Source organism: Mercenaria mercenaria, chromosome 10 (assembly GCF_021730395.1).
Source record: "Mercenaria mercenaria strain notata chromosome 10, MADL_Memer_1, whole genome shotgun sequence".
NCBI classification, from domain to species: domain Eukaryota; kingdom Metazoa; phylum Mollusca; class Bivalvia; order Venerida; family Veneridae; genus Mercenaria; species Mercenaria mercenaria.
In genome coordinates, this window is record NC_069370.1 from 36,700,720 (window position 1) to 36,714,178 (window position 13,459).

Sequence of the window (13,459 nt, forward strand, 5' to 3'; positions counted from 1 at the left end):
CCTTTTGCTCATTATAGTGTCAAGAAATTTAAATGTCCTTAACCACACAGTGTTTGATGTAAAAATGTAGGGAATTTCCTATGGAAAATGTTCCTCAAAAAGTACATGTAATGAAATTCATAATTGAGCCGTGCCATGAGAAAACCAACATAGTGGGTTTGCAACCAGCATGGATCCAGACCAGCCTGTGCATCCGCGCAGTCTGGTCAGGATCCATGCTGTTCGCTGTTAGTTTCTCTAATTCCATTAGGCTTTTCAGTATACATAGTGGGTTTGCGGCCAGCATGGATCCAGACTAGCCTGCGCATCTGCGCAGTCTGGTCAGGATCCATGCTGTTTGCTTTCAAAGCCTATTGCAATTAGAGAAACTGTTAGTGAGCAGCATGGATCCTGACCAGACTGCGTGGAATGCGACCAGCATGGATCCAGAGCAGCCTGCGCATCTGCGCAATCTGGTCAGGATCCATGCTGTTCGCAAAGCCACTATGTTGGTTTTCCCATGGCACACCTCATTTATTATTTGTTTTATTTTCACAAGGGAAAATTAGCATCAGCTGGCTTAGCCAAAATCTAAACTATGACTTCGCAGATGCGCAGGCTGGTCTGGATCCGTGCTGGTTGCAAAGCCACTATGTTGGTTTTCCCATGGCACGCCTCATTTATTATTTGTTTTATTTTCACAAGGGAAAATTAGCATCAGCTGGCTTAGCCAAAATCTAAACTATGAAAGATATATTGTAGACCAAGATTGAAATCGCTGACCATTTTTAACATTTTCAGTATGCGGTGGATATTTGACGGGGGAATCTGGAACATTCCGGTTCCCAACAGTCCCCGGTTCTCAGTACCCACATGATGTTAGTTGTGCATGGAGAATAACAACTACTTATGGGAAGGTACAGTATTGTACAAGGACTGTGAAATCATTAATATCTATTGTGGGACTGTTCTTGTGGATTTTGTGTTGGAGGCCCGTCCATGAAATTTAATCCCAACGTACAAGTAAAATTTACATTCATTATATGGTCAAAAATTCAAATCTTTAAATTCTTATCTCCAGGAGATAACCGTTTAAACCCAAACAATGAAATTTCATGACCTTAAAATTATATGATTTCACAGTATAAGACCATCATTAAAAAGGACAGGAATACTTACATTGATGACTTTGACTATGTTTACTTTCTGTCGAGGATAAAAAGCAATAAAGTGAAACAATAAAATGTGATATCCATATCTTATTTAAACATGTTACCAGAAGGAGACTTATAACCAATATAATATAAGAGAGAGTATGATTTATACATCAGTAACAGAAGGTATATTTTGTCATAATATTTTCCAGATTGTGAGGGTAACCTTCCCACAATTCAACATTGAGCCTCATCCGAACTGTAACTACGACTTCCTGCAGATAAATGATGGACCAACTGCCGCTTCTTATGCGATAGGTAGATACTGCGGAGATGCTGCACCAAACAACGGTCAGCCAATCAACAGTACCCATCATCAGATGTATTTCTGGTTCCGATCAGACGTATCTGTTGCTAGTGATGGATTTACTGTGCAATGGACCTCAGCTCTGCCAGGTGTGTTCTGGGAAAAAAATATCTACTCTTCTGTTATAGTCAAACTTCATTCACTCGAACTTGGATAATTTGTACACCGCCCTTTGCTCGAACTCCCCGTTGAGTCCTGCAAAATATCTGTACAATGTATCTTTTTCAATGGCTTGAGCTACAAATGACTGGAAGTTATTTTGCTTGTGTCAAGTTGAAGGGAATGAAGTTTGACTGTATTTGATTATCTGTGTCCCTAAATCTATTAGGGTAATTCTTTGCTGGTTTATGATACATTGGAAAAATGAAATAAATAAAAAATGAATAGAATATTTACATATATTACAACAGTCTTTATGGCTGTTAAGGTGGTTAGGATTTCGACTTTAGATCATTGGCTCCTGCTAGTGAAGAAGCTATCTCTAGAAGGTACTGGATCTGCCCAGGTTCTGTCAAGTGCCTGAAATAATGTCCGAGACACTGTGTGTTAGGGGAAAGAGGGGCCTCCTAGTATTTCCCTTCACCGTTAAAGCTGGAAAGTTTGACACTTTATCATATAACTTGCGATAGTGTGACTTAAATCAAACAAAACAAAGAAATATACAGGCTATATATCGCAAAATTTTGACATTCGTTTCAGTTTGTGGTGGTAACTTGGCCGGGGCAGATCACGGTGAGATCTCCAGTCCCGGTTATCCTGGCAACTACCCTCATGATAGAGACTGTGTTTGGACCATCACTGTGTCGCCTGGCAATAACATTATGTTTACATTTGCCACTTTAGACCTTGAAGTACATCCAGACTGCAACTATGACTACCTAGAGGTAAGAACTTTTAATTCTAGGATACATTAAGGTAGATTTTTTATGACAGAAATAATGATAGTGTTATACCCCTTATATCTTGGAATTTTTACCTCACCTGAACCAAAGGTTCATAGTGAGCTGTAAGTATAGGTGGATGGTCCAACATTTATCGTCCATTGTCCTCAATTTACATAAACATCTTCTTTTCTGAAAATGCCAATCTGAATTACCCCAAACTTGGTCAGTAGCATCCTGACAAAGTCCACTCGAATATTTTAAAAAGGTTCCAATTGACACCTTTTAAGGGCCGCTAGAGCTAAAAATAGAAATACATTTGAACGATTTCTTCTCTTGAAGTGCATGAATGATTGCCTGTAACATCAGTTTAAGAACTTCTCTTCCTTTTGTTCAAACGCGGAAATTTATCCCCTTCTTGGGGCCACTGGCTCATAATAAATAAAGTCTAGAGGGGGACCAGATGGCTGCCACCACCATAAAAAGCTAGAAAGTCACTGTATGATCTATCTTTGTTTGTTGTGACTTTAAACCTAACATGTAGACAAACAAATAGAAATACTATTAAAAGGGTGAATGGCGTTAAAGAAATATGAAGCAAACCAGTAAAGTAAATGCTGTTGAAATACTGCAGAATCCACCACAAACAGATACATCAGTCTGCCAAAAAATTATAGATAATTATTTTGCATATTTTTTACCAGATTCGTGATGGAGGTCTAGATTCAAGTCCGGTTTTAAGAAGATACTGCAACACGTCATCTCCAGCACCTCTATCAACTACAGGACCAACTGCTTGGGTTAAATTCCATTCTGACTCGAGTGTAAACACAGGAAATGGATTCCATATTACATACGCAGCTGTTGCAGGTAAACATCGTGTTACGAACTTCAACTTGTTTTAAAATTAGGGGCTTAGAATGTGTTTTCTATATAAGTGGAAAAGTTTGCGAGATGGAAATAGATGTAAAGAATTCCATACAGTATGTAGTGTTAAAATTGTGCAGATATAAAAAGTAATTATTTGACTTACTGAAGTTTTCTATAGTACTGTAATTATCAAATTATTTTAGCCTATTCAAAAATAGGAGTGTACATTAAGAAGGGACAGCACCCAGGGGTTACAAATCTGACCATTCTACCATGTGCTTTACTGTCTGTTGTTTAAAAAAGTACCATGAAAAAGGTAGAACGTTTTTTCCCTAGTTGACAAGTTTACGAGATCTATACTAAATTTTTGCAACAACTTCTGTCAAATGTACAAACTTTGGTCTTCCAGTCATTATTCCTCCACAGAGGTTTCACTGTATCCATTTACGAGCGATGAAATCTATTCAGCCTTCCGTGTTAAAATTTCAGCCTTGTTAATGGTAAATGTTTATGGTGCAACCTCATAAGAGCAGACTCCTGTAGAAAGACTGAAATGTGTTTGTTGTACAAAGGTTACTGCTCTATAGAGGTTATTTCACCAAGAACTTTATATAAAAGAGAGAGATATTATCTGTCATTGTAGAGCAGTGGCCACTGTTTAGAGATGTCAGTATACAGAGGCTATGCTTACTTTGAAAGCAAATAATTTTGTGGGCTCAGAATTTCACGTTTTCTGTCAAAATGGCTAATATTCTGTATGGTATAAATTCATGGATTTCAACTTATAAACATAAATTGAACAGGATTTTTACTTGTTTGTTAGGATCTAATTTTGGGAATTGACGACCTCAAAATCCACAGAACATAGATGTCTACGAATATTAAGGTTTTTTAAGTATGTTCTTTATTTCTGAACATTTTTTTCAACAGCTGATGCTGGTTGTGGAGGAACATTCACAGATGAGTCGGGCATATTGATATCACCTAACTATCCCAACCCATATAACCATGATGCTCAGTGTGTGTGGATTGTACGGGTGAACGAAAGAGACACGATCTCCCTCACGTTCACCAATATGGACCTGGAGGGACATGCTGATTGTCAGTATGACTATATTGAGGTATTATTACTACTTTGTTTTGTGAGATGTCATGTAAAAAGGACAGTGTTTTCCTGAATGAGGACTAGAAAGATGTTTCCTTAAGTCAGAACATCAAAATTTAACTACATGTGTACTATTTTTGGAGTCTATGTTTTTTGCCTTTTTGCAAAATTCATACATTTTGGTTATTTACCTTACCAAAAAGATTATAATTCAAACTTTTCTAAACACAGTCATTTTTGAGAAATTTATGCTGATGCATACTGTATATCCTGGCTCATTTACCTGTCAGATTGATCATCAAATGTTAATTTTCTATCAGATTGATTGTCAGATGTTATTTTACTATTAGATGGATCATCAGGTGTTATTTTCTTGTCAAATTTATCACCAGTTATTATTTCCTGTCAGATTGATCATCAGTTGTTATTTGCCAAAGAGTGATCATAAGATGTTATTTGCCTGTCAGATTGATTATTGGATGTTATTTCAATGTCAGATAATAAAATTATTGATAATTGGATATTATGTTACTGTCAGATTGATCATTGGATGTTATTTTACTGTCAAATTGATAATTGGATGTTATTTTACTGTCAAATTGATAATTGGATATTATGTTACTGTCAGATTGATCATTGGATGTTACTTTACTGTCAAATTGGTAATTGGAGGTTATTTAACTGTCAGATTGATAATTGGATATTATTTTACTGTAAGATTGGTCATTGGATGTTATTTTACTGTCAAATTGATAATTGGATATTATTTTACTGTCAGATTGATCATTGCATGTTATTTTACTGTCAAATTGATAATTGGACACTATTTGAATTACTGCGATTTTCTGTGACTTTGATAAGCTTTGTTCTTGAAATTAAAACAGATAAGTAAAATTCTGTAATTTTTACATCATTTGTAGGTGAGAGATGGAAGTAACCAGAATGCGCCACTGATGGGACGTTACTGTGGTGATGCTATGCCAGTTCCTTTAACAACTACTCAGAATGTTCTGTATGTGAGATTTGTATCTGATGCTTCAGTGACCAGGGCTGGTTTCAGAGCTACGTGGCAAGTCTGTAAGTGAAATATGTATTTTTATGCCCCCACTTTTGGCGGGGGGGGCGCCGCATATAGATTTGCCCTTGTATGTCCTTCTGAGAATGTTGTGTTGCGCCTAGCGCCAAAAGTATTTGACGTAGAGTCACAAAACTTTACAGGAATGTTGGTCAGCATGTGTAGTTGTGCACCTGGGGTTTCGCGTCCGGATTCATTCAGTTGTGTAGGAGTTATGGCCCCTGATTTATTTAAAAATTGGTCATTTTAATGTTGTGTCGCGCGTAGATCCAAAAGTATTTGACCTAGAGACACCAAAGTTTACAGGAATGTTGGTCAGCATGTGCAGGTATCCTTTGTCATGTAGTGGGGGCATCTGTGTCCCATGGACACATTTCTAGTTTATATATACTCTGGAGGCCTCCCTTGGCATGTGATTATGATCCTGAACACTAAAACACTTGTCCCTAATCGCTGTTGATTCAAAGGCAGGAATGTCACCATGTTTTCAATCGTGTTAGTATGATGTTAAGCCCATTGACAACAAAAAACGGAATCACTTTTATATCATCTCTGGGTTTGAGCCCTGCTCAGATCATAATTCAAGGAAGCCATTTTTTGTGAAGTTTTAGGGTTCTGTCTAGATGCTGCCAGTGTGCCTGTAAAAAGATTTACATGGTTTTCAAATATCATCCATCCCAGTATTGATATGTCACTACTATCTCAAAGTATTTATCATTACAGTAATTTCCTTCAAATATACTTTTTGGGTTACTCAGTAATATTGGTGAGTTTAGCTTGTACATGTGCTTCTGTAGGTTATTTTTTGGCACAAGTTATAAGACGTCCAACCTGACAATGTCTATAATTGCAAATCATAAAGTAGCAACTACAGTTGAAACTCAATGTTTCGAACTCACTATGTCAAAATTGCCCCTATCTTGAAGAAATTTTCAAGGCCCAAGTGCACAAAATCTCCTTTTAAGTTGAATTCTGTTTTGTTGAAATAAAATGCTGGATCCCATGGAATTTGAGATACCAAGTTTCAACTGTATATGACTTGTACTACTTGCAAGGTGTAAGTCACACAGACTTTGCCTTAAATTGCACTTTTCTTGTTCAACTGTCTCCTTGGATATTGAAATGAAATGGATCTCAGTGCATTATAACTTCATATATTCCAGTTGGAACTGTTTTTCAAAGAACAGGAATTGAATTAATCTGTAACTGCCCCCCCCCCCCCCCCAAAAAAAAAAAAAAAAAAAAAAAAAAAAAAAACATTGTATTAACTGTCAGCTAACAGAAATGTTATTTAATCTTTTCATGTTTGGTTTTGTCAAGGTTGTTTAACTCTTATGCTACTATAATGACCAGAAAAAAGTTGTCTCCCATCTGTGAAAGAACTCAAGAAAGTATAAGAAACTTGTGAAACAAAAAGATAAAGAAAAACATTATTAGCTCACAAAAACCATAGGCTCATATCAGGGTTAACTATTGATAAGGATAAGTTACCTTGTATATGGCATCAAAATTTATTTTTAGACATACTTTCATGGATTTTCACAGAATTTGGACTGAAGCATTCTTGTGTGGTAGACCTTTTTAAAATCTTTTTTTCTAGATTGTTTTGCTGCATTTTACACAGGGGCCTACAAGAGCTATTAATAGAAAAATAATGTTGAAATGATTTCTTCTTATCAATAGTTTAATGAATATTTTTGTACTCAAAGGGCGGAGTTACCTGTATAGATGTCAGGTCCAAAAATAGCTTCAGCATCGCCATTCTATCGATTTAAAAAAAGGCGAAAGGGCAATTTGATCTGCAAACAGTAGTAAGCTTTCTTCAGAGCCTAGCTGAAATACATTTTAAATACTAAACTAAGTACAATTGAGGATTTCATTCATGTGACAGAGGCAAAATAAATGATAAGAAATGTGTGTGTGCGTGTGTGGAGTAATGGGTGGTGGGGGTGGGGGGTGGTGGGTGGTTGTTGGGACAGGAGGATGGGGCAGGGGGTGGGGGGACGGAGATGTGGCAGGGTAGGTTCAGACATGTGGTGTTTTATGGACAATACTTGCATTTTCTACTTCAGTCTACACATTATGAGTGATCTCATCATGTTTTCTGAAGTGCCTTTTTGCTGTTATTTTAATATATATTTAACCTTACCTGTAGCTTTGAAAAATTTAGTTAATTTAAGTTATGTAGACAGGTAATTCATACAGTAATTTGAATACTTCTGGTGTTTTTCATTCAGCCTGTGGAGGAATCTTCACATCGCCAACTGGAATAATCCGTTCACCATATTTCCCCGATGCGTATCCTAGCAACAGACAGTGTGAATATTTCATCAATCAATCTCCCGGAAATAGGGTGACCTTGACCTTCACAACATTTGATATTGAGGGTGGACTGTCTGGGGGAGACTGTGCATATGATTTTCTTGAGGTAAGTTTACAGACTAATTTTTTAGTAGATCTCCGGCAGTTGCAATGGTCCCTCTAAAAGCATATGAAATAGTGTCTCAAGAATTACCCCAAACAAAAAGATACTTCTAATTAACTGTGTCTAAATACCTTAAAAAGGATTCAAAAAACGCTGTTTCGGTGTTAGTTAATATGTTCCTTGTGTTCTATTTAAACAGTCAAAATATGGTTTTGTAATGGAACTCATAATGGAACATGTTCTGTTAAATGGAACATATTTCTGAACCAAGTTACTGGAAAATTGGCAAAAGACCCAAGTCTTTGGGGTCTGGTGATATGAGTTATCAATCCTAATAAAAGTAGCTTTTGGATGAATTATGTCTAAACACTGTTTTTCCAAGTGGATTGGTAGTGTCAATGTCAGTTTGCACATCAGGTCAAGGTCACAGATTATTACAGTCAAACAAATGTGTTTTATACCAAAATTTAAAAATGTTGTTTTGGAGTTCTGTATATCAAAGATGTGATTTTGAGATTGAACCAAACTACAAAACCAGTTACTCTGAAATCATTTAACCTTTAGCCTTCTGGTGGCAAGTGATTCTGCCTTTGCGACCACTGCAGACCAAGATCAGCCTGCACGTCTGTGCAAGCTTATCTTGGTCTTCTCTGTTTGCTATTCAGTCAGTAAATTGTCAGTGAACACCCCATTCGAATAATAAATGGTACTGCCCAAATCGAATGATGGACCAGCCCATTGTAGAAATTTAGAAGGGTAAAGGTTAATTTCACTGGCATAAAATTTAATGGTTTTGGCCAAAATGGCTATTTCATGAGATATTGATTCATGGATTTCAAATTTTGTGTATAGAATTAGTGTGTATTTTACTTGATCATTGTGATTTAAATTTGTGGATTCATTTAACCATGAAATCCTCAAAAATTAGTCCCAATCAAATATAAAAGATTACATACTATTGCCAACAGAGGGTCCAAGGTAAGATATGCATTTCACAAACAGACATTGTTTTTTTTTATATACTCTTGATTAATTTGTTGTTTGCATTTTCCCATTCTTTTTTTCTTCTCAAAAATAAACTTTTGTAGCATACATTTGTACATAGTATTTACTGGTAGTATGGCCAGTCTTGATATGATTGTCTGTTCGAACTAAATGGAGCTGTAAGAGGTGAGATATGCATTTACCAAAAGCACTGAGTGACAATTGAAGAACCATCCTGCTTTCCATCTTTCTATTAACAGTTTTGTAAAATTGTTAATAACTAAGTTCAACTACTGTAAAATACATGACATTTTAATTATTACCATTGTATTAGAAACGTCAAGAGGAGGACCAATGCACAGGCAGGTAGGGGGGATTTAGAGGGAGATGTTTTCTTTTCTGTCTTATTTTTAGCTCATCAGAGCACGAAGTGCTCAGGGTGAACTATTGTGACTGGTCATTGTTGTCTGGCGGGTCCTCTGTGGCCAAGTGGTTAAGGTCGCTGACTTCAAATCACTTGCCCCTCATCGATGTTGGTTCGAGCCTCACTCGGGGCGTTGAATTCTTCATGTGAGGAAGCCATCCAGCTGGCTTACTGAAGGTCGGTGGTTCTACCCAGGTGCCCGCTTGTGATGAAATAATGCACAGAGGGGCACCTGGGGTCTTCCTCCACCATTAAAGCTGGAAAGTTGCCATATGACCTATCATGTGTCGGTGCGACGTTAAATCCAACAAAACAAAACAAACATTGTCATCTGGCATCTGGCGTACATCAACATTTGCCTTGTTAACACTCTAAAGGCAACATTTGTGACCCAATCTTTTTGAAACTTGGTCAGAATGTTTGTCTTGATGATCTTTGGTCAAGTTTGAAACTGGGTTATGTGGGGTCAGAAACTAGGTCAGTAAACCACATCAAAGGAAAATCTTGTTAACACTCTAGAATTCACAGTTTAAGTTTGAAACTCATGAGAATTGGTCAGAGTGTTTGTCTTTACGACCTCTAGGTCAAGTTTGGATCTGGATCATGTGGGGTCAAAACCAAGATTATTATGTACCATATTTACCCTTCTATTAGGGTAACAAATGACTGTTAAATTTGCCATGCCAGTAGTGTATGTACCATATTTACCCTTCTATAAGGGTAACAAATGACTGTTAAATTTGCCATGCAAGTAGTCTATGTACCATGATTACCCTTCTATTAGGTAACAAATGACTGTTAAATTTGCCATGTCAGCAGTGTATGTACCATATTTACCCTTCTATAAGAGTAACAAATGACTGTTAAATTTGCCATGTCAGCAGTGTATGTACCATATTTACCCTTCTGTTAGGGTAACAAATGACTGTTAAATTTGCCATGTCAGCAGTGTATGTACCATATTTACCCTTCTATAAGGGTAGCGAATGACTGTTAAATTTGCCATGTCAGCAGTGTATGTACCATATTTACCCTTCTGTTAGGGTAACAAATGACTGTTAAATTTGCCATGCCAGTAGTGTATGTACCATATTTACCCTTCTATAAGAGTAACAAATGACTGTTAAATTTGCCATGCCAACAGTGTGTGTACCATATTTACCTTCCTAGAAGTGTAAGAAATGACTGTTAAATTTTCCATGCCAGCAGTGTATGTACCATATTTACCCTTCTATAAGGGTAGCAAATGACTGTTAAATTTGCCATGCAAGTAGTGTATGTACCATATTTACCCTTCTATAAGGGTAGCAAATGACTGTTAAATTTTCCATGCCAGCAGTGTATGTACAATATTTACCCTTCTATAAGGGTAGCGAATGACTGTTAAATTTGCCATGCAAGTAGTCTATGTACCATGATTACCCTTCTATTAGGTAACAAATGACTGTTAAATTTGCCATGCCAGTAGTGTATGTACCATATTTACCCTTCTATAAGGGTAACAAATGACTGTTAAATTTGCCATGCAAGTAGTCTATGTACCATGATTACCCTTCTATTAGGTAGCGAATGACTGTTAAATTTGCCATGCCAGCAGTGTATGTACCATATTTACCCTTCTGTTAGGGTAGCGAATGACTGTTAAATTTGTCATGCAAGTAGTGTATGTACCATATTTACCCTTCTATTAGGTAACAAATGACTGTTAAATTTGCCATGCCAGCAGTGTATGTACCATATTTACCCTTCTATTAGGTAACAAATGACTGTTAAATTTGCCATGCCAGCAGTGTATGTACCATATTTACCCTTCTGTTAGGGTAGCGAATGACTGTTAAATTTGCCATGCCAGTAGTGTATGTACCATATTTACCCTTCTATATAATGCAAGTAGTGTATGTACCATATTTACCCTTCTGTAAGGGTAACAGATGACTGTTAAATTTGCCATGCCAGTAGTGTATGCACCATATTTACCCTTCTATTAGGGTAACAAATGACTGTTAAATTTGCCAGTAGTGTATGTACCATATTTACCCTTCTGTTAGGGTAACAAATGACTGTTAAATTTGCCATGCAAGTAGTGTATGTACCATATTTACCCTTCTGTTAGGGTAACAAATGACTGTTAAATTTGCCATGCCAGTAGTGTATGCACCATATTTACCCTTCTATTAGGGTAACAAATGACTGTTAAATTTGCCAGTAGTGTATGTACCATATTTACCCTTCTGTTAGGGTAACAAATGACTGTTAAATTTGCCATGCCAGTAGTGTATGTACCATATTTACCCTTCTATAAGAGTAACAAATGACTGTTAAATTTGCCATGCCAGCAGTGTATGTACCATATTTACCCTTCTGTTAGGGTAACAAATGACTGTTAAATTTGCCATGCCAGTAGTGTATGTACCATATTTACCCTTCTATAAGAGTAACAAATGACTGTTAAATTTGCCATGTCAGCAGTGTATGTACCATATTTACCCTTCTGTTAGGGTAGCAAATGACTGTTAAATTTGCCATGCAAGTAGTCTATGTACCATGATTACCCTTCTATTAGGTAACAAATGACTGTTAAATTTGCCATGCCAGTAGTGTATGTACCATATTTACCCTTCTATATAATGCAAGTAGTGTATGTACCATATTTACCCTTCTGTAAGGGTAACAGATGACTGTTAAATTTGCCATGCCAGTAGTGTATGCACCATATTTACCCTTCTATTAGGGTAACAAATGACTGTTAAATTTGCCAGTAGTGTATGTACCATATTTACCCTTCTATAAGGGTAATAAATGACTGTTAAATTTGCCATGCTAGTAGTGTATGTACCATGATTACCCTTCTATTAGGTAACAAATGACTGTTAAATTTGCCATGCCAGTAGTGTATGTACCATATTTACCCTTCTATATAATGCAAGTAGTGTATGTACCATATTTACCCTTCTGTAAGGGTAACAGATGACTGTTAAATTTGCCATGCCAGTAGTGTATGCACCATATTTACCCTTCTATTAGGGTAACAAATGACTGTTAAATTTGCCAGTAGTGTATGTACCATATTTACCCTTCTATAAGGGTAACAAATGACTGTTAAATTTGCCATGCTAGCAGTCTATGTACCATATTTACCCTTCTGTAAGGGTAACAAATGACTGTTAAATTTGCCATGTCAGTAGTGTATGTACCATATTTACCCTTCTATAAGGGTAGCGAATGACTGTTAAATTTGCCATGCAAGTAGTCTATGTACCATATTTACCCTTCTGTAAGGGTAACAAATGACTGTTAAATTTGCCATGTCAGTAGTGTATGTACCATACTTACCCTTCTATAAGGGTAGCGAATGACTGTTAAATTTGCCATGTCAGCAGTGTATGTACCATACTTACCCTTCTATAAGGGTAGCGAATGACTGTTAAATTTGCCATGTCAGTAGTGTATGTACCATATTTACCCTTCTATAAGGGTAGCGAATGACTGTTAAATTTGCCATGTCAGCAGTGTATGTACCATATTTACCCTTCTGTTAGGGTAGCGAATGACTGTTAAATTTGCCATGCCAGTAGTGTATGTACCATATTTACCCTTCTGTTAGGTAACAAATGACTGTTAAATTTGCCATGTCAGCAGTGTATGTACCATATTTACCCTTCTATAAGAGTAACAAATGACTGTTAAATTTGCCATGCCAGTAGTGTATGTACCATATTTACCCTTCTGTTAGGGTAGCGAATGACTGTTAAATTTGCCATGCCAGTAGTGTATGTACCATATTTACCCTTCTATAAAGGTAACAGATGACTGATAAATTTGTCATGCAAGTAGTCTATGTACCATGATTACCCTTCTATTAGGTAACAAATGACTGTTAAATTTTCCATGTCAGCAGTGTATGTACCATATTTACCCTTCTATAAGAGTAACAAATGACTGTTAAATTTGCCATGCCAGCAGTGTATGTACCATATTTACCCTTCTATAAGAGTAATATATGACTGTTAAATTTGCCATGCATGTAGTGTATGTACCATATTTACCCTTCCATTAGGGTAAAAAATGACTGTTAAATTTGCCATGCCGGTAGTGTATGTACCATATTTACCCTTCTATAAAGGTAACAGATGACTGATAAATTTGTCATGCAAGTAGTGTATGTACCATATTTACCCTTCAGTAAGATGATTCT

At 36.6% G+C, this 13,459-nt stretch overlaps 1 protein-coding gene across 2 annotated transcripts in view; it reads left to right on the forward strand.

Annotated features, from left to right (window-relative positions):
- Positions 1-13,459, forward strand: part of LOC123560814 (cubilin-like) — a 128,508-nt gene that overhangs the window by 25,332 nt on the left and 89,717 nt on the right. For both annotated transcript variants that reach the window (XM_053552775.1, XM_053552774.1), the window contains exons 15-21: positions 781-896; positions 1,346-1,589; positions 2,200-2,384; positions 3,086-3,251; positions 4,182-4,372; positions 5,277-5,433; positions 7,669-7,859. In XM_053552775.1, the coding sequence (XP_053408750.1) occupies positions 781-896; positions 1,346-1,589; positions 2,200-2,384; positions 3,086-3,251; positions 4,182-4,372; positions 5,277-5,433; positions 7,669-7,859 (1,250 nt within the window). The remainder of the gene's footprint in view (positions 1-780; positions 897-1,345; positions 1,590-2,199; positions 2,385-3,085; positions 3,252-4,181; positions 4,373-5,276; positions 5,434-7,668; positions 7,860-13,459) is intronic.